The sequence below is a fragment of the Pan troglodytes genome, chromosome 1, assembly GCF_028858775.2.
Source record: "Pan troglodytes isolate AG18354 chromosome 1, NHGRI_mPanTro3-v2.0_pri, whole genome shotgun sequence".
NCBI lineage: Eukaryota > Metazoa > Chordata > Mammalia > Primates > Hominidae > Pan > Pan troglodytes.
In genome coordinates this window covers 178085001-178110000 of record NC_072398.2, presented here as the reverse complement: position 1 = coordinate 178110000, position 25000 = coordinate 178085001, and the positions used below count along the sequence as shown (strand labels likewise).

General features: G+C 46.2%; 2 protein-coding genes and 1 long non-coding RNA gene across 23 annotated transcripts in view; 2 read left to right on the top strand and 1 right to left on the bottom strand.

Moving 5' to 3' along the window:
• Positions 1–9456, top strand: part of ZYG11A (zyg-11 family member A, cell cycle regulator) — a 61391-nt gene extending 51935 nt beyond the window's left edge. For 2 of the 9 annotated variants that reach the window (XR_010159662.1, XR_010159665.1), the window contains 2 exons: positions 4404–5167; positions 5646–6192. Coding sequence is in view for 6 of the 9 variants with exons in the window: in XM_024345828.3 (XP_024201596.1) it covers positions 4404–4579 (176 nt within the window). In the remaining 3 variants the exon portion in view is untranslated. Of the gene's footprint in view, positions 1–4403; positions 6193–7603 lie in introns of those variants that run through there. The other 7 variants (XM_063817360.1, XM_063817357.1, XM_024345830.3 and 4 more) reach the window with 5 other exon arrangements.
• ECHDC2 (enoyl-CoA hydratase domain containing 2) overlaps positions 7852–25000 on the bottom strand; it is a 31561-nt gene continuing 14412 nt past the window's right edge. For 5 of the 13 annotated variants that reach the window (XM_063817374.1, XM_063817388.1, XM_054667161.2 and 2 more), the window contains 9 exons: positions 23907–24205; positions 23750–23837; positions 19427–19513; positions 18081–18173; positions 16596–16652; positions 16208–16395; positions 10768–10818; positions 9056–9103; positions 7852–8217 (listed from right to left, as the gene is read on the bottom strand). In XM_063817374.1, coding sequence (XP_063673444.1) covers positions 8140–8217; positions 9056–9103; positions 10768–10818; positions 16208–16395; positions 16596–16652; positions 18081–18173; positions 19427–19513; positions 23750–23837; positions 23907–23957 — 741 coding nt within the window. In that variant the 5' untranslated portion in view covers positions 23958–24205 and the 3' untranslated portion in view covers positions 7852–8139. Of the gene's footprint in view, positions 8218–9055; positions 9104–10767; positions 10819–16207; positions 16396–16595; positions 16653–18080; positions 18174–19426; positions 19514–23749; positions 23838–23906; positions 24206–24556; positions 24646–25000 lie in introns of those variants that run through there. The other 8 variants (XM_016918473.4, XM_063817390.1, XM_063817392.1 and 5 more) reach the window with 4 other exon arrangements.
• LOC134810927 (uncharacterized) lies at positions 21565–24817 on the top strand. Its single transcript, XR_010159692.1, has 3 exons — positions 21565–21671; positions 22275–22361; positions 24583–24817. It is a non-coding gene; the product is annotated as an uncharacterized LOC134810927 (long non-coding RNA).

The following is a 25000-nucleotide window of genomic DNA, read 5'->3' as shown; positions in this document are numbered from 1 at the left end:
TTGCCCAGGTGGGAGTGCAATGGTGCTATCTTGGCTCACTGCAACCTCTGCCTCCTGGGTTCAAGCAATTCTCCTGCCTCAGCCTCCCGAGTAGCTGGGATTACAGGTGCCCACCACCACACCTGGCTAATTTTTGTATTTCTGTTAGAGACAGAGTTTCACCATGTTGGCCAGGCTGGTCTCGAACTTGTGACCTCAGGTGATCTGCCCACCTCGGCCTCCCAAAGTGTTGGAATTACAAGCATGAGACACTGCATCTGGACAGAAAAATGTTTTTTATGGGCTCAGCCTGGTGGCTCAGACTTGTATTCCCAGCACTTTGGGAGGCCAAGATAGGAGGATCACTTGTGCAGGAATTCAAGGCCACAGTGAGCCATGATCAGGCAACTGCCTACTTCCAGCCTGGGGAACAGAACAAGACTCCTGTCTCTAAGATAAGAAAGAAGGAAAGAAATGTGGTTTTTAGGAGCTTGCACATAGACTTCTCTTAACATTGTAAAATGGTGCCATGAGTGGTTCTGACGTATGAATAGATAGATAGCAGATGATTGGATCAGAATAGCCCTGAAACAGACTCATACAGTTATAACAGGAGAAACTAACCAAAACTAGAATTCAGTTGAGTACTTATTATGTGCCAGGCAATGTTGTAAGCACTTTATGAATAACTCATTTAATCTTTACAACAACCAGAAGGGTAAGCATCTTATTTTATTTTATTTTTAAAATTTATTTAATTTTCATTTAGTTTAATTTATTTTATTTTTGAGACAGGGTCTCACTTCATTGCCAAGGCTGTAGTGCAGTGGCTTGATCACAGCTCACTGCAGTCTCAGCTCAGGTGATGCTGTCACCTCAGCCTCCCAAATAGCTGGGACTATGGGTATACACCACCATGCCTGGGGTTCTCCCCAAAAAGAGCAACCCTTACAGTATTTTTATCAGCATCATGTTAGATTTATAAGTCAACCTAAAGATAATTCCCATCCCTATGACAAATGAGTATTTCTTTAAAAAAAAGTATTTAATTTTTTTTCTTTTAAATTAAAAAAAAAAACACCTCAAAACAAAAAGCAACAGGGTCTTGCTATGTTGCCCAGGCTGGTTGTGAACTCCTGGGCTTGAGTGATCCTCTTGCATCAGCCTCCCAAAGTGCTAGGATTATAGGCATGAGCCACCATGTTCAGCCACAAATGAGTATTTCTATCCAAGAACATGACTAATAAATATATTTTAGTTCTACCTTGTTTTCATATCCTTAAAGATAGTTTAGGTGTTACTATTTTACAGTCAAGGCTTATTTCAATTTGCTAAATACCATTTTTTTTTTTTTTTTGAGACGGAGTCTCGCTCTGTCACCCAGGCTGGAGTGCAGTGGTGCACTCTTGGCTCACTGCAAGCTCTGCCTCCCGGGTTCACGCCATTCTCCTGCCTCAGCCTCCCAAGTAGCTGGGACTACAGGTGCCCGCCACCATGCCCGGCTAAATTTTTTTGTATTTTTAGTAGAGACGGGGTTTCACTGTGTTAGCCAGGATGGTCTCGATCTCCGGACCTCATGATCCACCCGCCTTGGCCTCCCAAAGTGCTGGGATTACAGGCGTGAGCCACGGCGCCTGGCCTCAATTTGCTGAATACCATTTTCTTTGCTCATCACTGCTTGTTTTTTTTTTTTTTTCTTTTTTTTAACCCCCACCACTCCTTTTCTGGATTCAGGTTTTGATAGTGTATTACTGACAAAATCTCTTTGTCACCCCACCCCTATTCTTACTCTTAAATAATAATATAGCTGGATGTAGAATTCCAGATAGTTACTTACTTTATTTTAGCATTTGGGAGAAAAATATTTTCTTTTAGTTTTTTTTTTTTTTTTTTTTTTTTTTGGAGACAGTCTCTGTCGCCCAGACTGGAGTGCAGTGGCGTGATCTCTGCCTCATAGGTTCAAGGGGTTCCCCTGCCTCAGCCTCCTGGGTAGCTGGGACTATAGGCATGCACCACCATACCTGGCTAATTTTTTGTGTATTTTTAGTAGAAACCGGGTTTCATCATGTTGGCCATTCTGGGTCTCAAAGTCCTGACCTTAGATGTTCGCCTCAGCCTCCCAGAGTGCTGGGATTACAGGCATGAGCCACGACACCTGGCCATTTTCATCATTTTCTATTGTTGCTGTTGGGGTCTACTGTCAGCCTAATTATCATTTCTTGATAGGTAATTTTTCTTTTACTTTTTTTTTGAAACAGGGTCTCACTCTGTCGCCCAGGCTGGAGTGCAGTGGCACAGTCACAGCTCACTGCTGCTTCAACCTGGGCTCAGGTGACTCTCCCACTTCAGCCTCCTGAATAGCTGGGACTATGTAGCATCACACCCAGCTAATTTTTTTATTTTTTGTAGAAACATGGTCTCGCTACATTGCCTTGATCCTCCTGCCCAGGCATCCTAAAGTGCTTAGATTACAGGAATGAACCACTATGTCTGGCCTATTTCTCTTTAACTGGGTCTAAATCTTTTTCTTTTCTTTTCTTTTTCTTTCTTTTTTTTTTTTTTGAGACAGAGTTTTGCTCTTGTTGCCCAGGCTGGAGTGCAGTGGCATGATCTCAGCTCACTGCAACCTCTGCCTCCTGGGTTCAAGTGACTCTCCTGCCTCAGCCTCCCGAGTAGCTGGGATTACAGAGGCCCACCACTATGCCCGTCTAAGTTTTTGTATTTTTAGTAGAGAAGGGATTTCACCATGTTGGACAGGCTGGTCTCAAACTCCTGACCTCAGGTGATCCACCCACCTCAGCCTCCCAAAGTGCTGGGATTATAGGTGTGAGCCACCGTACCCAGCCAACTGGGTCTAAATCTGCTCTTGGACTGTCTTTAATTTCAGTGATACATTTTTAAATGTCTGAACTTCTTATTTGCTTCTTTTCCAGATATTCCTATTTTTTTTCTTCTTTAAAAGTAATTATTTTGTGGTCTTTATCTGATCTTATTATGTGTGTTATGTTGAGTGGGGGCGTTTTGGATTGTGAAGTCAACTTTAGCAGGGCTTGTTTTTCTGAGAATTCATTTTAGAATGGATTGGCGTGTCCCTGAGGCGGTTTTGTATTCGCTTCTGTGAAGTGCTCCAGAGGTTTCCATAGGCTTGTGCTCGTTTTTTTATATTAATTTCTCAGCAACATTCAGGTAGTGTAAATTCAAACCTTATTACACACTTGGGATTGTGGTCATGAGAAGATTTCTCCTCTCCTACTCCCGTATACCCCTACAGCCCCATCCATGACAGAGATGCTTCAGTATCTTATCCCTTTTCTTATCTAGCCCTTTGTGGGTCTACTTTTATGTAGGAATATTGCCTCCAACTCTGCAAGCTGAAATTGAAATGCCTCAATTACTAAGACCACCAGTTTCTTTCTGCCGCAGGCTAAGCTGCAGGTTAGCTTACACTAGCTGAAGTGCTCTTTGTTTCCAGCTCCTGGAAAATTCCTTTAGTTTGTACATTCATCTATGCATTAAAAAATTTGTGAATTATATTTTATTTAACATCTGGTGTTTTTTTTTTGAGACAGAGTCTCGCTCTGTCGCCCAGGCTGGAGTGCAGTGGCGTGATCTCGGCTCACTGCAAGCTCACCTCCTAGGTTCACGCCATTCTCCTGCCTCAGCCTCCTGAGTAGCTGGGACTACAGGTGCCCACCACCACGCCCAGCTAATTTTTTTGTATTTTTAGTAGAGACGGGGTTTCACCGTGTTAGCCAGGATGGTCTCGATCTCCTGACCTCATGATCCGCCCGCCTCGGCCTCCCAAAGTGCTGGGATTACAGGCGTGAGCCACTGCGCCCAGCCACATCTGGTGTTTTCAACATCATTTAACTAGGATTAAAGATGTTTGGGCCAGGCGCGGTGGCTCACACCTGTAATCCCAGCACTTTGGGAGGCCGAGGCGGGCGGATCATGAGGTCAGGAGATCGAGACCATCCTGGCTAACACGGTGAAACTCCGTCTCTACTAAAAATACAAAAAAATTAGCCGGGCGTGGTGGTGCATGCCTGTAATCCCAGCTACTTGGGAGGCTGAGGCAGGAGAATTGCTTGAGCCCGGGAGGTGGAGGTTGCAGTGAACCGAGATTGCGCCACTGCACTCCAGCCTGGCAACAAGAGCAAAACTCTGTCTCAAAAAAAAAAAGAAAAAGATGTTTGAAGCATAGAGTTGTCTGGAAGTAAACATACTAAAATGAGCATCTGTTACCTCCTACAAGCCAAACAAGTTTTGAAGTACTGCTTTAGAATTGACTCATTTTATCTGTTAATTCCTAAGCCAAAGAGCTTAAACCTTTGTATTGTTTCTTCAGCAAGGTGAATGTGGTGACATGGGAATATTTAAAATGCCAGTTGTCCATGGAGTGTCTCTGCTTGATTTTCTTTCAGCCAGCAAATACTGCAAAATGTTAGTTGAAGAAGAAGGATTGCAGCTTTTGTGTGATATCCAGGAGCACAGTGAGGCAACCCCCAAAGCACAGCAGATTGCAGCCTCCATTCTGGATGACTTCAGAATGCATTTCATGAATTATCAGAGGCCCACTCTGTGTCAAATGCCCTTCTGAACCTAAGGAATTTCAGAGGTGTGTGCTCTTCCTCAATGTCAGGTGTTCTGCCCTGGCAGTAATTGCACATCAGTTGTCATTGGAGTTTGTGAGTTGGCTGTCTCATTGGCCTTTGTTGATTTTATATATGTTACAAAAGGTTGGATTTGTATGATAGCCGTAATCCCAAGTCAAGTTGGACTCATTCTGCAGCCTTTCAGCAGCATTTTGAAGACTCAAACCGTGGACTCTGGGAAGACCTGGGAGCTTGTGTTGGAAAAGCTATGCAAGTTACTTTTCTGTAGCCTTGGACAATTTTTTCCCTTTGGGAGCTTGTCATGGGAGTGGGACCTGTTCACTAGAAGAGAAAGGAAAGACCTACAGGGAGACTTTGATATTTATATTAAATTTCCTTTGTTGTTATCGTCATGTGAAGCTATGAGAAAAGCTTGGGAAGCATATGCTTCAAAATGTGGTGTTTAGAAGGCAGAACCCCTGTTGGAGAGCGGGGAAAAGAATTTATTTATTTATTTATTTATCTATCTATGGCTGGGTATGGTGGCTCATGCCTGTAATCCCAGCACTTTGGGAGGCCAAGGCGGGTGGATTGTCTGAACTCAGGAGTTCGAGATCAGCCTTGCCAACGTGGTAAAACTCCGTCTCTACCAAAAAATACAAAAATTAGCTGAGCGTGGTGGTGTGCACCTTTACTCCTAGCTACTTGGAGGCTGAGGTAGGAGGACCACTTGAGCCCAGGAGGCAGAGGTTGCAGTGAGCTGAGATTGCACCACTGCACTCCAGCCTGGATGACAGAGTGAGACCTCATCTCAAATGAATAGAGGGGTGGAGAAAAGAGAAATATATTTTTTTACCTTTTTTTTTTTTTTTTTTTTGTGATGGAATCTTGCTCTGTCGCCCAGGCTGGAGTGCAGTGGCACAATCTCGGCTCACTGCAACCTCTGCCTCCCAGGTTCCAGCAATTCTCCTGCCTCAGCCTCCTGAGTAGCTGGGACTACAGGCACATGCCGCCACGCCCGGCTAATTTTTGTATTTTTTAGTAGAGACAGGGTTTCACCATATTGGTCAGGCTGATCTCGACCTCCTGACCTCGTGATCCACCCGTCTCGGCCTCCCAAAGTGCTGGGATTACAGGTGTGAGTCACTGCACCTGGTCTTTTTACAATTTTGGGTGTCTATCTTTGGCATGTTTCCTGTTACGTGAGCATGACATGCTGTGTATGTGAGTGAGCTTGTAGGGCGTGGTGGGACTTAGGCATTTGCAGACAGTGTTTAGATGAAAGATTACATGTAATGATAAATCTGAATCCCTCCATTTTATTTGGTTGGGACCATGACCAAAAATGGTAGGAAGAGGAAAGGCCAGAAAGAGACTTTGCCAGAGAGTTCACGGAGTTTTCTTACCCCTCATGCTGACTAAAGAAAACATGGGCTTTTCTGAAACCAGCTTCAACTACAGTATAAACTATATCAGAAGCTTATTTGATAAGCCCTGCGGAGCTGCTCTGAGGAATAGTGTGAATTCCTTCCTTGCCTTATTGTTGACTGTTAATGAACATGTTTTGTCATTTATCTGTTTAAGTTTTTCAGAAAATAAAAGTAAATTTCTGTTAGCACATTTTAGGACTAGATTTTTGTGCTTTTGGCTGGCTTGGTTCAGATTCTTAACTAGAGTACCATGTACTGTCTTTGGAAATCAAATGAGGAAGAAGCTCATTCTCTTACTCTAAACCATGTTCCAAACTATTACCAGAGTCCAACCAGATAAGCAGAATTTGTAACCTTACTTCTTTCCATAGTCCTTAAACTGTACTGTATTTTTTCACACTCTTGCATGATTCCAAAAGGATATCTTCCTGACCTGGGTTCTAGTACCTCAGAGCATTGTTATCAGATGCTAGCTTATTCTAATGTGAGGATGTGTTAGGGGAACTAGTGTGTTAAGTCCAATTCTGTACAAGACATCCTTTCAAGTTCTATGTCATTCACAACAATCCTCACGGGTAGGTGAGTTTTATTTTCCTCACTTAACAGATGAGAAAAAGGAAGTTCAGTAAGGTGGTTACTTTCCTGGGTTGTCATAGCTGGTGTGGTTTGTGCTGACTGTAAAAGCCTGGGCTCTCCTGTGTTATTCTTCCTTCCAGGATGCAAGCATAACCCTGGGAGCACATTTGTATTTTGCAGAAATCAGCAATGTTAGTTATATTGTATCCATGCCCATGGTTTAGTGACTCTAGGCCAGGCTGAGGCTCAGCTTAGCCAGCGCTCAGATCCAGTTGGAGAATGACTGCAAAGGCATAGCTTAAGATGTAGCCTTGGTACCAGAGGAGGGAGGGGTATTGGGACCAGTATGGTTATGTATCAGCCTGCTCTTGGTTTTCTAAGTGTATCATCCTCTTCCTCACCTTTGCTCATGCTGTGTCAAGCTTCCTCTTCTGTACTTGAAATGTTCCTTAATCCTTCAGGCTTCAATTCCAATGTTAGTTGCCCATTTCCGGATCCTCCCTTCTTTCCATTAGAGTTAATTGCCCCTTTCTTCTCAGTGCTCCTAAATGCTATCAGAGTCTCCTGGAGGCTAGGTGTAGTGGCATACACTTGTAATCCCAGCACTTTGGGAGGCCCAGGCGGGTGGATTGCTTGAGCCCAATAGTTCAAGACCAGCCTGGGTGATATGGCGAAATCCTGTCTCTACAAAAAAATACAAAAATTAGCTGGGCATGGTGGCATTTGCCTGTAGTCCCAGCTACTCCAGAGGCTGAGGTGGGAGGATCACTTGAGCTTGGGAAGTGGAGGCTGCAGTGAGCTGAGACAGCGCCACTGCACTCTAGCCTGGAGCCTGGGTGGCAGAGTGAGACCCTGTCTCAAAAAATAAAAAGAATTTTCTGCCACCTTGTAGTTTACAAAAGTGTTTCACAGTGATGATTTCATTTGGTCCTCACGAAAACACTGTAAGTTAACAATTAAAACATATTTATTGAATATGAAGTGTTTTTATTTTGCTAAATCTTCACAAGTTTTGTTTTGTAGGTGAGGAAGCTGAGGCCCAGAGCATTTAAACAATTTGTCCACGGTTATACAGCAAGTAACTGGCAGAGACTGGGATCTGCAGTCTGACTCCTGACACGTGTTCAACCAATGTCAGAGTTTATTTATTACCTCTGTTGTTCACAGGAAGAAACTAGGGGTATCTTAAAATCTTCTGACATCTCTAATGAGTGCCTGATAACTGAGAGAGGTCAGGGGCTGAGAGCCAATGATACCAAGACTCAGAGAGATCTAATTTAATTCTTTATCATTCAAGTAGAGAGACAGGCATTTTCCAAAGCAAACCCAACCCTCGTGATTATTTCTAGCCAGGGTGAAGCTAAGGAAGGTAGCAGTAGGTGGTAGGATCAGCACCTTGGTTCCAGGCATCATGCCAGTCATTTTATTTCCATCATCATCCTTGTGAAGAAATGGAAGTCTGGAGAGGTGAAATGATGAAGGCAATCCGGCCACAAATCTTCCTTCTGGATCCTGCTCTTCAGGGCATGCATCTCCCATGCTGAAGGTTAAAATGGGGGTCATTTGCCAACAAATTTGGGAGTCCGCTTCTCCCTGAAGGCTGCCATGCCCTCTAGCCGGTCCCGGGTTGGAATATTCTGCAACAAGATACAAAATATTAGTTTTGGGGGAGCAGGGCCAGAGGCCCAAAAAGAGTTGCTTAAGCTTGTCCAGCCCAAGACAAAGCCAGGGTCCAAGTGTTTCCATTGTCTCTGGACTCTGATCTTGAGGCATGCAAAGGTATAAGCCTCCGTGGCTGCTTTGTCTCCTGGGGAAGACAGGCCAGCCTTTGTATTCTCTGTGCCCCATCAGCATTAGCCTCCACTTGCACACTGCCTTCATGCCTCCTGAGAACTCAGCTGCCGTCTGCAGTGGTCTGACATGAGGCTGCTCAGTAGAGAAAAAAATTCTTTGCAGTAAGAAATCTGGCTTTGAATCCAGGTTCACACTAGTTTCTCCAAGTCCCAGGACCCCTTAGGAGTATTTTGGATATCTGTTAACCTGGAGATTAGCATTTTTTACTCACCCATGAGTAAGAGATTTAATAGGTCAGTCCCAAGTGTACAGCCCCTACATTGAACACAGCCTGCAGGCTACAACCAAGCCCTTGACCTCCCAACTCCATCCTGAACTTTACAGTGGCAACTGATACAGAGGCAAAAGATGTGGTTCTTCCTCTTAAGGACCTGTGTTCTGTGATTCTCGGCATTAAGTGGGCAGGATGAACCCCAGTACATTAGATGGTTGAGGGAAAAGTCTCAGAGAGAAGCACTGTGGCTCTCCTCAAGCCACTCCAGGTGACTTATGAGGGACAATGGATGCGGTCAGACTGTTTGTGTTGAGAGGAACCTTCTAAATTGGTCATGTACCATACAAAGTCCCTCTAGCCTGGCCCCGCCTATGTTAACAAGCAGGCATGGGCTGGTTGCTACATACCTGGGCATAGCACATCCCTTCAATGGCCATCCCGGATGCAATGTCCACCTGCAAGAAAGACGTGCTCCCTGGATTGGTCTGACCTTGTCCATCTTCACCCACACTGGAAGCCAGCCCACCCTATTGCCTACAGACATCTATATGAGCAGAGATAGCTATGAGAAGGAATTTCCCTCCTAGAGAAGAAACACCATTCGTAACTATGACAAAACTGCTGGGAGAAACAAGAGACAGACTGAGACATTTTGCCAGAGAAGAGGAGTTCTCCTTCCCATCTGGCTGCCTCACCACGCTTCCTGTCACCCATTAATTCCTGAACCTTTATGACCTGGGCCCTGGCAATTGCTCCAGCCTCTAGGGCCCACTGATTGGCACTTAAAAGCCTCATTCTAAGAGAAGTACATGTGTGTGAACTTAGTTTTCACAGCAAGGGTTAGTATCCCTATTCTACAGCTGAGAAACCTGAGGCATAGAAAGGTGAAATAATTTGTCAAAGTTCACAACAAACAGTATGTGGAAGAGCAGGTCTTTGAACCCAGACAGCCCAGTGCCTCGAACTTGCACACTGTCTTCTTCCCTCACTCTCATCTGGACGAGCTGCTTGCTTATCCTCCTCTGTGCCTTTGCCCATACTTTTCCTCTGGAATTCTTATCCTTCCCACAGTCCAACTGTAGAAAACATTCTTTAACCCAGCACTGCCCAGTATGGTAGCCACTAGCCACATGTGAATGTCAAGCACGTGAACTGTGATTAGTGTGAAGGAGAAACTGAACATTTTATTTTATTTTATTTATTTATTTTGAGACGGAGTCTCGCTCTGTCGCCCAGGCTGGAGTGCAGTGGCGCGATCTCGGCTCACTGCAAGCTCCGCCTCCTGGGTTCAAGCGATTCGCCTGCCTCAGCCTCCGGAGTAGCTGGGACTACAGGTGCCTGCCACCACGCCTGGCTAATTTTTTGTATTTTTAGTAGAGACGGGGTTTCACTGTGTTAGCCAGGATGGTCTCGATCTCCTGACCTCGTGATCCGCCCGCCTCAGCCTCCCAAAGTGCTGGGACTACAGGCATGAGCCACCGCACCCGGCCACATTTTACTTTTAATTTAAAAGCCACACATGGATATCATAATGGACCGCAAAGCTCTAACCTCTCTGGGGTGTCAGCGTGGTACCATTATCCTTGATTTGTGTCTGTATCTGCCCCCTCCCGGGGGCAGTGACCATGTTTAACTCATCCATCTGTATCCCAATTCCCAGCTTTGGTCTGGATTCAGTGTGTGATGAGTGACTAGATGGGAGAGTTGAGGTGGACAGATGGATTAGCCACACCCAAGGCATCACCCCAAGCCCTGCCCTGAGGCCACATTACTGCCAGCACAAATCTTGCAGCATGGACTGGCAGCCACACAGACCCGGGTTCTTTCTACTCACTTCCTCTGAGACCTTGGGCAAATCATTTACCCCTTAACCTCAATCTCATCCTCTCTCCAAGGGAGAAAGATGAGGATAGAATGTAAACAATAATATTGTCTGGCCAAACTTCCAATATGCAGTTGTGTAAACTGACCTAGAGCACGAGGTCAGAGTTAAAGTCTGTTAGAAGAGTCCACTTCCTGAGTTCTTCCCAGCTGTGCTGTCTGTCTGAGCTCTGAAAGCACTGCGTCCCAGCCGTGACCAACTTTAGTGGACCCAAGTCCCAACCCAAAACCCTCTCACCTCCATTCCTCGGTCAATGGCTACTTTGCCCAGCCGCACGGCAATGGGGGCCTAGGGAAAAGCAAAGTCTTGGTTGAGGAGGGGATCAAGGCTGATAGTTGCAGGTCTGAGGTGCACAGCTTTGTTTTGAAGGAGGGAGGCAGATGTCTGGGTCTGGTTCCAGCCATTCTACTGACACGTTTCTTTAGCGTTAGTCCTATAACCTGTTAGCTGAGATTCTTTTTCTATCATGAAAGAAGCCAGACTCTGATCCCTGAACACCTGGGTTTCTTGTTATTCAGCCCATCCTTCCAACATGCACAACATAACTAGTTTACAAAGTGCTTTCCTCCCCACAGACTCATCTAATGGTGCTACCCACACTTCTAGGCTGGTGTCATCACTGATCACCCAGCTGTGATTTTACAGCTGTGAGATTGCAGTGCAGGGAGGTGAAGCACTTGGCTGTGTTTATCCAATCATTGGTGAGACTTGGATTGGACTCCCAACCACCTTTCCCACTTCCTCGACCTCATTTCAGCAAATGCCAGCCTCTGCGGTAAGGTTTTACCCCAGCAGAGTGAAACAAAGTCAGGGTTAGGAACTTGGGCTTTCAAGTCGACAGGGCTGTGTTGAAATCCTGGCCTGTGGGGCGGTGCGGAGGGGCGGGTGCATTTTAATACAGCCACATAGAAGCAACAGTGTCTGCTTTGTCACTGGCCTTGGTTCCACACCAGCCCTAGCACTCCAGTCTCAGCCCCACTTCCAGGCAAGGAGGAATTACTTCCTATATCATATTATTTGAAGTGTTTATAAAACTTTCTCAGGAAAAGTCTCAAAAAAAAAAAAAAAAACTGGGAAAAAGAATTGCAATGCTTATGACAGATGAATTTCCTTTTTTTACAAAAAAGTTAGTATAATGTAACTTTTAACCATTTACAAAAGAGTATGTAAAAGGTCCTTCACCGGAAAAGAAGTATGAACGTGAAGGATGTCCAGCAGCTGCTACACGCTTGAAAGGCAAATCAAAACAGTGAGGTACTGTGCCCTTTCACCTCAGACCAGCAAATACTAAAATATCAATATGCCTACTACTGCCGAGACTGGGGAAACCAGTATTTACATACATTATTGATAGAAAAGTAAAAGAGTATGCCACAGGAGAGCAATTTGGCAAAAACTGGCAAAATGCTGGTGTGCCTTTATAAAACAAAACCAAACCTTTGTTTTGTTTTATAAACGAAGGTTTATAAATGTTTTGTTATATAAAATGAAGGTTTTGTTTTATATTCTTCCATGTTTGAATTCCTTACTATGCATATTTAAATTTTGTTTTTAAAATTTGTTAGAAACAGATTAGCCTCGAAAGATATTTTTTGTCCTCTAAGCCATTAAAAGGAATTTATTTAAATATGTAAGCATATGTGCATAATACACATCCTTCCATATGCAATGGAAATTTCTGGAAGAGTATGGAAACAATAGTGATCTGGGGAGAGGGATTGGGAAATGAAGGGCTGTTTGGGTTTGCTTGTGACTGAAGGGTTACTGGGATGTGGGACTTCCACTTCTAAAACTGGGGTAGTCACAGGTAAACCAGGACTAGCTGGTCATCTTGCCTTTGATTTTTACCTTATGCCCTTCTTACTCCTCTGTTCTTTTAGATTTGCTTGCCATATGTGTTATTATTTAGGTAACTACCCAATAAAGGAAGTAATCTTGGCCAGGTGCAGTGGCTCACGCCTGTAATCACAGGGCTTTGAGAGGCTGAGGCAGGAGGATTGCTTGCCCAAAGAGTTTGAGACCAGCCTGGGCATCATCATGAGATCCCATCTCTACAAAAAATAAAAAATTAGCTGGGCGTGGTGACTTGCACCTGTAGTCTCAGCTACTCAGTAGTCTTAGGTGGAAGGATCACTTGGGCCTGGGAGGTCAATGCTCCAGTGAGCTGTGATCATGCCACTGCACTCCAGCCTGGGCAAAAGAGCCAGACCCTGTCTCAAAAAAAAAAAAAAAAAAATAAAGTAACCTTTTATTAAAGTTAAAAACGGTATGTACGTATGTTTGTGAGTGAAAATAGCCAAATTCTAGCCAAGTCAGTAGCTTGCACCTGTAGTCCCAGCTATTCAGAAGCTGAGGTGAAGGACTGCTCAGGCCCAGGGCTTCAAGGCTGTGGTGAGCTATGATCGTGCCACTGCACTCCAGCCTGGGCAACAGAGCAAGATCCTGTCTCTAAAAAGAAAAGAAAAAAAACACAGCTGAATCCATTTCTCAAAGTGTAATGTGTATTTACTATTTAAGAAGGAAATCTGATGCAAACTGTGGATATTGACAGTTTTTTTCTGGGCTGAGAAAACTCTGGAACCATTTGCTACCCTATCAGAGTGGTTTGTCCACTAGATGGTGGCCATCTACACCATCCCTGGCCCTCTCCTATCCGGAAACCTTTATTCTGAGCACCCAGTAGTAACATAGGTGGAAGTTGAGGTTTTGTTTTTCAGGTTGACCCAGAAGGTCTCAACTCTGGGATTACTCATGCCAGTACTTGTTTTTGGTAGACTGGTGTTTTGGTATACAAAGCTACTTTTAAGTACTGAAAATATCAGTAATTATATAGTACCAATATTTTAGTATATTTGGAAATCTGAATTATTTTGTGATTGTTATTTAGTTAAGGCAAAAAGACAAACCCTATAGTCTACAGGTCTAGATATGAAAGCTGCAATCAGCCACTCCATTGAGTGACCCAGAGTTCTGTATTAGTTCGGAGACTTTCTAACCAAGTATAATAGAAACTTGACAGCATTAATATTGTCTAGGCAATAGCATCAGACTCTTCATTTATATATGATGAAGCTTAAAAAAAAAAAGACAAATGCTTTCAAAAAGCTACAGTCCCTCACCTCCAAATTAAAGATCTGTTTTAAGAAGTATTAGGATTATTTACATTTGAGAGACAGGAAAGAAAGGATTTTTGTTCAAAATTATACTATTTTATTTTATTAACAGAATCTTGCTCTGTCACTTGGGCTGGAGTGCAGTGGTGCGATCTCGGCTCACTGCAACCTCCACCTCCCAGACTCAAGTGATTCTCCTCAGCCTCCTGAGTAGCTGTAATAACAGGCATGAGCCACCATGCCCAGCTAAATTTTGTAATTTTAGTAAAGACAGGGTTTTGCCATGTTGGCCAGGCTGGTCTCAAACTCCTGGCATCAAGTGATCCTCCTGTCTTGACCTCCCAAAGTGCTGGGATTACAGCAATGAGCCACTGCACCCAGCTTCTTTTCTGTTTGAATACAAATGAGGTCTCACTATGTTGCCCAGCCTGGTCTAGAACCCCTGGTCTCAAGCAGTCTTCCCACCTCAGCCTCCCAAAGTGCTGGGATTACAGGCGTGAGCCACCATGCTAAGCCAAAATGGTTACTTTTATATGATTAATTCAATATATGTCAATATTAAAATGATGTATGGTTAACTTTGTTTTGTGATGTTTGTAAATTTTTGTATTTGAAATACATTAAATATTTAGTTTCAGTTTTTAAAATTTTGTACATATTTTGCTCTCTTAAAATACCTTTTTTATATTGCATTCTGTATTGTGCAAAATAAATGCCAAAATACCGATGTTGTTTTTTTTCTAATACTACAATCACTCTTTGTGACCTTGATGAACAAGTCACTGAACTTTTATGGGTTTTCTCACAAATAAAATGAGGATAATCAGTTCAACTGGATTATTCTAACAGCTGAGATACTACATTAAGGTACCTAGCATTATAGGCTAAGATGAATTTATTATAAATTAGTCTAACTTAGCTCCATTTAAGCCACTTTTAATCTTTATGGAAATTTGGGATCTCCTCTACCCAACCCCCTCTATCCTGGGCCCCCTGAGAGTTGGGAGAAGCCAGCAGACCCTTGCAGGGCCTTGGATACCCCAGACAGCCAGATCCCAGATATCCCTGCTGAGGGCTTTGGGCCCTGCAGCTGGTAGGGTTGTACCTGGGCAGGGCCTGACCTGCTCCCTACTGAGCATGGTACCCTTTGGGGTATCATGCTGAGAGGTTATTGTTTGAGGATTTTTAATTTTTTTCTTTCAATAGATTTTAGGGAACAGGTGGCTTTTGGTTACATGGATAAGTTCTTTAGTGGTGATTTCTAAGATTTTGGTGCACCGTACCCAACATGTAGTCTTTTATCTCTCACCCCTTCCCATGCTATTTGAGGATTTTCTTAATGAGGGGTTTTTTGGGTTTTTTTTTTTTTGGCTTTTTGTTTTTGTTTGTTTGTTTTTAGCAACGGGATTTTGCTTTGTTGCCCAGGCTGGAAGGGCAGTGGCGTGACCAGCTTACTGCAGCTTTGAATTCATGGGTTCAAGCAATGCTTTTTCCCAAATAACTGGGATTACAGGCTCAAACTACCACATCTGGCTAAAACATGAGCCTGGCCCGTCACGGTGGTTCATGCTTGTAATTCTAACACTTTGGGAGGCTGAGGCGGGAGGATCACTTGAGCCCAGGAGTTTAAAACTGCAGTGAGCCATGATTGCACCACTGCACTCCAGCCTGGATGACAGAGCGAGACCCTGTCTCTTCAAAGAAAAAAATGCTTAATACATGTCCTGCATGTTGTATTTCTTTTTTTTTTTTTTGAGATGAAGTCTCGTCCTGTCGCCCAGGCTGGAGTGCAATGGCGCGATCTTGGCTCACTGCAACCTCCGCCTCCCAGGTTCAAGCGATTCTCCTGCCTCAGCCTCCTGAGTAGCTGGGATTACAGGTGCGTGCCTCCACACCCAGCTAATTTTTGTATTTTTAGTAGAGACGGGGTTTCACCATATTGGCCAGGGTGGTCTTGAACTCCTAACCTCGTGATACACCCGCCTCAGCCTCCCAAAGTGCTGGGATTACAGGCGTGAGCCACCCTGCCCAGCCCGCATGTTGTATTTCAAGAATATCCCACCAGGCAGTATGGTAGGAAATATGGGTTGGAAGTTCTGTATCTATTTTAGAATCTTGCTTTTTCAGTCTTTGGGGGATTTTAAGGCTGTGCTATATAGTATAGTAGCCACAAGCCACATGTGGCTATTAGCATTTGAAATGTGGCTAGTGTGAATGAGGAACTGCATTCATTTTCTGCAATTTAAATCATTTGGCTAGTGGCTCCCATACTGGATAAGCACAAGTATAGAACATTTATCTCATCTCAGAATGGTCTACTGGACAGTGTTACATTCAGAGGGCTTTCAAGCCCATTTGGTTCCAGCCCTTTGGAATTCAATTTACATTTTAATTCAGAATTAAAATTTGACTTGATTGTGTTTACTGGATGGTTAAACAAACTCCAAAGAGGGTTAATCATATGTCTCTGGGAGAATGGATGTGCAGCCCAAGGGGACACCCTGCCCCACACATGCCTCCCCCATGAATCCAGCCCTCCTTCTGGTGCCGAGCTGTCACCACACCTGGGGCAGGATCTCCTGGGCCAGTGCTCGTGCCCGCTGGTAGGCGGCGTCCCCCTCCTCGTTCTGGGCCACAGCGTGATTCACCAGCCCCAGTACATGGGCCTCAGTTCCACTCAGTCGTCGGCCCGTGAAGATGAGCTCCTTCGCCAGGGCCACCCCCAGACAACGGGGCAGCCTCTGAGTCCCTCCTGCCAGGATGGAGGGAGCAGGGTGGGAATCAGCATGGGAAGTGGGAACCCAGAGAAGGCTCAGCCTGGGACTCAGCCAAGACTTCTCAGAGGAGCAGGGTTCAGGTGGGAGGGCAGAGCCCAGAACAGAGGGCAAAAAAGGAAAGCAGCGAAGGACCCTGGATGGGGTGGAATTGGGTGGGTGCTGTAGTTGCGATTACCTGCCCCCGGGAGGAGCCCTCGCGTGGTCTCAATCAGTCCCATGACGGCCGAGGAAGCTGCTCAGATAGAACAAAGTGAGGCCTCCCTCCCCCATCCGGTCCCCCAGTGCTAATCCTGGGGGCCACACCTGCCTCTGCTGTCTACTCGCCCCTCTAGCCACTTGCCCCATGGTCTGGCCACAGCCAGGCCTCTCCAGACTCTGCCTTTGGAAGAGCCCTAGCCCAGAAGTCAGGAGCACAGGCCCTTATTTCACCATGCCCCTTTGATGGAGTTGTATGTCACCAGCAAGTCTCACCCTTCCCAAGCCTCAAAGGTGGAAGAAAGATGGCTGGCCCTGTTCTGTGTGCTTCAGAGAGCCACTAAGGATCACACGAGGTACGACGCTTGGAACAAGGAGAGTTCCTAGGAGGTGCCCCATATCTATTTGTGGAGTACTATTAATAGGTTCTCTGGCTTAGCCCTGGCCTGGCCTAGAATGTCAGTGACTCCTGCTCCTGCTACAGTCGTCCGTTCCAGCTTTGTCACAGCCTGAAATTGCCCTGACTGTTCCAGTCCATGTCCTCCTGAGTTCTGCTTCCTTCCTTCGAGAAACCTGCCTTGACTGACGCACCCCCCCGGGTCTGTCTCCTTTTCTGAATTCCCTCAGCATGGACCATGTGAACGTGGGCAGAAGGGAGTGGGTTTTACATTCACTCCGTCTTAGTCTTCCCCAAAACCCTGTGAGTTAGTTGCCTGAACATGGGCATGTGAGAAGGAGAGTTGGGGCTAGACCAGCCTGGTATTTTGGTGCCTGGACACCTGGTCAGTTCCTTCTCTTTGACCTGCATTGTGTAGACAGAAGCTACTTTCATGCCTGGAGCTACACATTTTTATATGTCGCTCCTGGGGTGGCAGGAGAGAGCGGTGGGGGGAGAAGAGAAGACATTCAGACTTTGCCTAACTGCATCCAAGAAGGCTGCTCCTAATCACCAGGTCAGTCACCTGAGAAAATGATCAGTTATCTTCTTTATCCCCTCCCATTCTTCAAACAAAGCTCAATTGCTCAGAACAAGTAATGCAAATTTGGCTGGTGCCAGTATTCCTGCCCAGGCACCTTTGTGATTAGCTCAGCCATTGACAAACTATCCCTGAGGCTCACCTTTTTCCGAAACATGGTCGATAAATCTGACTTGGACAGACTGGGAAGACTGGACATTGCTCTTTGACCTCCTTGGCTCGTAACAGCAATTGCTCTGAGGTTGGTCAAATATTCCCAAAATGAAGGAAGCAGGTTCTGACAGGTCACAGATATTACAGCAGCTAATGGCTGCACCAGGAGGGGAAGCAGCTTCTGCCTGAGCACCCTCTGTGCTCTGCCTTGCCTTAGTTTTGCTTTTGGTTGGAAGCCAAGAACAGTGGCTGACTGCAGAATGCCCAGACTCACCCTGTTTCACTCACCCCCGACTCCCTAGCCCCACCCCCTGCCCCCAGTCCTGGCCCAGTACCTGCCACTCGGAGGTCACAGGCCAGGGCAAGCTCTAGGCCTCCGCCCAAGGCAAACCCATCCATAGCCGCAATGGTGGGTGCAGGGAAGGCTGCTGTGGAGAGGAAGAAAGGCTCAGCCTGCGAGGCCCTGGTGGGACCAGGACAGAGGCTCAAGGCTGGGGAGGGGCAAGCTGTTTGGGACAGAGGCCTCAGTGGACCCAGGTCTGGAGACATTACATGGAACCTCAGCCAGGTTATCTTAATTCTTTTTTTTTTTTTTTTTTTTGAGACGGAGTCTTGTTCTGTCACCCAGGCTGGAGTGCAGTGGCACGATCTTGGCTCACTGCAACCTCTGCCTCCCAGGTTCAAGTGATTCTCTTGCCTCAACCTCCTGAGTAGCTGGGATTACAGATGTGCGCCACCACGCCCAGCTAATTTTTTTGTTTTTTGTTTTTTTAAGTAGAGACGGGGGTTTCACCATGTTGGCCAGACTGGTCTTGAACTCCTGACCTCGTGATCCGCCCGCCTCAGCCTCCCAAAGTGCTGGGATTACAGGAATGAGCCACTGCGCCCGGCCTCTTTTTTTTTCTTTTTTCTTTTTTCTTTTTTTGAGATGGAGTCTCTGCTGTTGTTGCCCAGGCTGGAGTGCAATGGCACAATCTCTGCTCACGACAACCTCTGCTTCCCGCAGCCAGGTTATCTCAGAAGCCAATTTTCCCTTTAGGGAAAGTTATGGAATCAGCCAGGGAAGAGGAATGGGAGGATGGGCTGGATGATCCCTGTTCAGGCCTAATCTGCTGGCCTCCCTGGGGCCTCCCTTTCTGTGTGCCAAGCCCTGTGCTGGGTGCTGGGAACTGGGAACACAGAATGAATCAGACATAGCCTTTGTTCCCATGGGGCTCAGTCTCATGGGGAAGACAAATGTGTATCAGGCATTATTGACCCAGGATCATCAGTGCTCCAATAAAAAGCTCAGAGGGTGGGTTGGGAAGGCTTCCTGGAGGAGGAGGTACTGGAGGGCTTGAAGGACAAGTAAAAGTTCAAGTAACCAAGAAGGGGTATCTCAGGCAAAGGTAACAGCAATTGTCAAAACTTGAAAGCATGCTTGGGGAAACTTAACTGCTTTGGAATGGCCAGGCTTGAACCCTGAGGGTGGGGCAGGACACAAAAGCTGAAGAGCCAGAACTCTCCCTCTCTGAGAGAATTGCCCTCGGTCATCCTCCCCCATCCCCCTGGGTGAGTCATCTGTCTTATCACAGAACTCCAAACAGAAAGAAGACTCTCCTTAGATGCTGGTGGGGGTGGCGGGACTGTCATCGGCAGGGACCCCCAAAACCCCTCCTCTACCCCACACCCAGATCCTCACCGATGTCATTCATCAGGCCCCGGAGTCGCTGGACAAACACCCCCACCTCTGCTTCACTCATCTGTTCCCGCTCCTTCAGGTCTGCACCTGCAGATGGCAAGGGTTGGTACCAGCCCTTAGGAAAATGGCACTTTACGGAATCCCAGGCGGTTAAAGGATCCAGCAAAGAAGACCTGAGGACAGGCAGCCAGCGAGGAAGGAGAAACACCAGGAACCCGGGCAAGGAAGTCAAGGGAAAAGAGGAGCATCAAACAAGGAGGGTGTGACACTGCAGAAAGGTGAACTGGACTCCATCAAAATGGAAACCTTCTGTGCATCAGAGGACACTATCAATAGAATACAAAGACAACCCACAGAAATGGCTGGGTGCAGTGGCTCACGCTTGCAATCTCAGCATTTTGGGAGGCCGAGGCAGGTGCATCACCTGAGGTCAGTAGTTCAAGACCAACATGGTGAAACCCTGTCTCCACTAAAAATATAAAAATCAGCCAGGTGTGGTGGCAGACACCTATAATCCCAGCTACTCAGGTAGCGGAGGCAGGAGAATCACCTGAACCCAGGAGGTGAAGGCTGCAGTGAGCTGAGATCGCACCAACTGCACTCCAGCCTCAGTGACGAGCAAGACTCCGTTTCAAAGAAGAAAAAAGAAAAAAAAGACAACACACAGAATGGAAGAAAATATGTGTAAATCATATATCTGATAAAGGTTTAATATCTAGGATATATAAAGAACTTCTCCAACTAAACAACAAAACAACCCAATTCAGAAATGGGCAAAGGGCCAGGCGCAGTGGCTCACACCTGTAATCCCAGCACTTTGGGAGGCCGAGGTGGGCACATCACCTGAGGTCACAAGTTGGAGACCAGCCTGGCCAACGTGGTGAAACTGTCTCTACTAAAAATACAAGAATTAGCCAGCTGTGTTGGTGGGCACCTGTAATCCCAGCTACTAGGGAGGTTGAGGCTGAGGCAGGAGAATCGCGTGAGCCCAGGAGGCAGAGGTTACAGTGAGCCAAGATTGTGCCACTGCGCTCCATCCTGGGTGACAGAGTCTAAAAAAAAAAAAAAAAAAGGAAAAAGGACTTGAATAGACATTTCTCCTGAGGATATATACAGATGGTCAATAAGCACTTGAAAAGTTGCTCAATCTCATCGTCATTAGACAAATGCAAATCAAAACCACAATGAGATACTACCTCACGTCTATTAGAATGGCTTTTAAAACAAACAAAACAAAAAGTTGGCATGGATGTGGAGACATGGAACCCTGGTGCATTGCTGGTGGGAGTGTAAACCCATGCAGCTGCTGTGGAAACCAGTTCCAAAAAGTTAAACAGAATTACCATACAATTCTAGTCCCAAGTATATACCCAAAAGAGTTGAAAGCAAGGACTCAAACAGATACAGTCCCTCCTTATCCATAGGGGACTGGTTCCAGGACCCCTCAGATACAAAAATCCATGGATGCTCAAGCCCCTTGTATAAAATATTGTAGTATTTGCAATATGACCTATGCTCATATATCCTCCTGTATACTCTAAGCCAGGGGTTCCAGTCTTTTGGCTTTCCTGGGCCACATTGGAAGAATCGTCTTGGGCTACACATAAAATACACTAACACCAACGGTAACTGATGAGCTAAAAAAAAAAAAAAAAAAAAACCACACAAAAAAATCTTATAATGTCTTAAGAAAGTTTGCAAATTTGTGTTGGGCCACATTCAAAGCCGTCCTGGGCCACATGCGGCCCAGAGGCCGAGGGTTGGACAATGGACAAGCTTGCTCTAAATCATCTCTAGATTACTTACAATACCTAATACAATGTAAATACTATGTAAACTGTTGTGCTGTGTTGTTTTTATCTGTATTATTTTTTATTGTTGCATTGTTATTTTTGTTGTTAACATTTTCAATCTGCGATTGGTTGAGTCTGTGGGTGCGGAACCTGCAGATGCAGAGGACTGACGGTACTTGTACACCAATGTATTTGGGGACATTCTTCACAGTGGCCAAAAGTGAAAACAACCCAAGTATCTATCAACAGATGACTGGGTAAACAAAATGTGGTATATATACAATAGAATGCTACTCATTACAATAGAATGCTACTCATTACAATAGAATGTTACTCCATAAAAAGGAATGGAGTTCTGACACTTGCCACAACTTGGAGGAACCTTGAGGACATGTTAAGTAAAATAAGCCAGGCACCAAAAAACAAATATGATATGATTCTACTGGTATGAGGTATTTAGAATAGATAAATATATAGAGACAAAGTACCATAGAGGTTACCCAGGCTGGAGGGGAAGGGGGAATGGGAGTCACTGTCTGAACAGGCTGAGTTTGTTTGGTATGATAAAGAAGTTCTGGGGATGGATAGCGGTGACATTGCACAATATTGTGAATGTACTTAATGCCACTCTGAATTGTACACTTAAAAACGGTTAAAATGGTAAATTTTGTGTTACTTATATTTCACCACAATTTCTTTTCTTTTTTTTTTTTTTTGAGATGGAGTTGTGCTCTGTCACCCAGGCTGGAGTGCAGTGGCGCGATCTCAGCTCACTGTAACCTCCACCTCCCGGGTTCAAGCAATTCTCCTGTCTCAGCCTCCTGAGTAGCTGGGATTACAGGCACTGGCCACAATGCCCGGCTAATTTTTGTATTTTTAGTAGAGATGCAGTTTCACCATATTGGTCAGGCTGGTCTCGAACTCCTGACCTCAGGTGATCCACACACCTCGGCCTCCCAAAGTGCTGGGATTACAGGCGTGAGCCACTGCACCCAGCCCACAATTTCTAAAATATGTAAGTAATAAGAAAATTAAAAATTGACTAATTTTTACAGGCAGAGTCAGCAAGGTCCAAGAAGGCTGAGAGGTCAAAGGTCAAGTAAAAGAGAACGGAAGTGAGCACAAGATACGGTGGCATGCAGGTGGGCAAGCGCCTTGGCGGGAAGAGTGACCGTGGTGGGGTCCTCAAAGGCCAGATGCAGGGGTGAGCAGGAGTAGAGAGTAAATAGACTCTTCCAGTCCTAGACTACAGGAAGTCAGAGCTGGGAGAGCCTTTGGAAATCTTTGATCAGTTCCAGCCCTTCTGTGAGAGATGCGGAAACTGAAGCTCCGAGAGGGGCAGGAACTAGCCCAGGAATTCTAGAGCTAGTTGAGGCAGACCTGAGCCTCATGTAGCCCCTTCCTTCTCTGTGCTTAGCTGGGAGTGATGAGCAAAGCTAATGGGGGAGAACAGGTATGACATGACCTTCACAGAGGTCAGAGATGGAGCCAAAGGAAGAGGCCGGGGTAGGGAAAAGACCTCAGGCAGAGCAGCTGGGTCAGGCCGACTGGTCTGTGCACTTGTCAGCACAGACCTCAGGCCGGGCACCCTGACCCTGACAGCTCAGACCTAAGGGCTGAGCCACCTCCCCTTGAAATCTCCTGAGCATCATGCTACCCCTTTCCCATCCCTCCACAGTCTCCTCCTGATCCACAGTGGCCCCTGTCGGCCCCTCCAGGGGCCCTCTCAGAGTCTGTTCTCAGCTCAGCTCTACTGGCAGCTGACCTGCTTCTTGTGGGCCTGGTGTACGTTTTTCCTCCAATCTCTAAAATGGAAGTTCATGATGCTTGCCCAGCTGTGAGGACCAAATGACACAGGGACAGTGGAGGGCTTTGGTGACAGGCAATGAGACCCTGTTGGTAGGCAAAAGGGCATAGAGTTCCATCTTGGCCATGGACCTTATGAACATCTTTGGGCTCCATTTTCTCTTTTCTTTTTTTTCCCAGGCTGGAGTGCAGTGCTGCAATCTCAGCTCACTGCAACCTCCGCCTCCCGGGTTCAAGCAATCCTCCTGCCTCAGCCTCCTGAGTAGCTGGGACTACAGGTGCCTGCCACCATACCCAGCTAATTTTTGTATTTTTTAGTAGAGAAGGGGTTTCACCATGTTGGCCAGGCTGGTCTCGAACTCGGGCCTCAAGTGATCTACCCACCCCAGCCTCCCAAAGTGCTGGAATTACAGATGTGAGCCACTGTACCCGTCTTGGACTCCATTTTCTTATTTCCCCCGTGAAGGGTCAGAACAAAGCATGGCATAGCTGAAATAACTAAGATCTAAGGGTTAGAGAGGCCAAGTTGAAACTAAAGTCTATCCTACCTCTTACTAGCTATGTGATCCTAGGCAAGGGAATTTTCCTCCCTGAGTCTCTGCATTCACATCGGTAAAATGGCAACAATGAGTCCCATGCTGAAGCTGATCTAAGGTTTCCCCCAACCCCTGGAGGCTGGTGGGCACCCTGCAGAGCCCAGATGGGGGCAGGAGAGAGAACCTACCTGCACAGAACACGCCCTTCACTCCACTTCTGAAGAGCAGGACACGCACTTGCCGGTCCTCCCGCAGCTGGGCCAGAGTTTCCAGCAGCTACAGAGGACACCCAGTTAGATAGTGCCAGCCCATCCCCAGCCCACCCTGGCGCCCGCCCTTTCTTACCTCACTGACGAAGACATTCCCCAAGGCATTGCGGGCAGAAGGTCTGTTCATCAGAATCTCAGTGATCCCTGTAAGGAGTCAGGGCAGCCACGGGAAAGCAGCTGGCTCTGCCTAATCCTGGGCTGTGGGCTGGGGACTGGAGGCAGGAGGCCTGGGCTCTGGGGAGCCTCTGCCCTAGATGACCAGAGTGACTTGCCACAAGTCACACACTCAGGCAGGCCTCAATTTTCCCAACCATAAAATAGACAGAAAAACCCTTGCGCTTTCTGCCTCAGAGAGAAAGTGGAAGGACTTGTAAACTGTGAAGCAAAATGGGGAGAGGAACAACAGTGACTACCACAGTAGCCCTTGCCTGCTTCTGCTGTTGTTAGACAGACAGACACACACACACAGACAAGCACACATGCACCCATGTACCTTCTTTAATTTTACAACTCCCTCCATATTCATCTTTTTTTTTTTTTATTTTTGGCGGGGGAGAGTTTTGCTGTTTTTTTTTTTTTTTTTTCGGACAGGGTCTCAACTCTGTCACCCAGGCTGGTGTACAGTGGTGTAAACATGGCTCACTGTAGCCTCAACCTCCTGGGCTCAAGCAATTCTCCTCCCTCAACCCCCAAAATAGCTGGGACTATAAGCATGCGCCATTACACCTGGCTAATTTTTGTGTTTTTTGTAGGGACGAGGTTTCGCCATCTTGCCCAGCCTGGTCTCAAACTCCTGAGCTCGAGCCATCTGCCCGCCTCGGCCTCCCAAAGTGCTGGGATTACAGGTTTGAGCCACCGCGGCCTTAATCTTTTCTTCACAGCAGACTTCTTCCTCTAGAGTTTGAGGAGTTATGATAAGGCAAATACCCTTATAACCACCACCCAAATCAAGAAATAGAACTGTGCCGGCCACCTCAGAAACCCCACCACACGCCCTGACTCAATCGTAGCTCCCTCCTTCCCCCTGAACAAGTAACTCTTTGACTTATAGTAATCACCTCTGTGTATTTCTTCATAATTTTTTTTTTTGAGACAGAGTTTCACTCTTGTTACCTTGGCTCACCACAACCTCCGCCTCCCAGGTTCAAGCGATTCTCCTGCCTCAGCCTC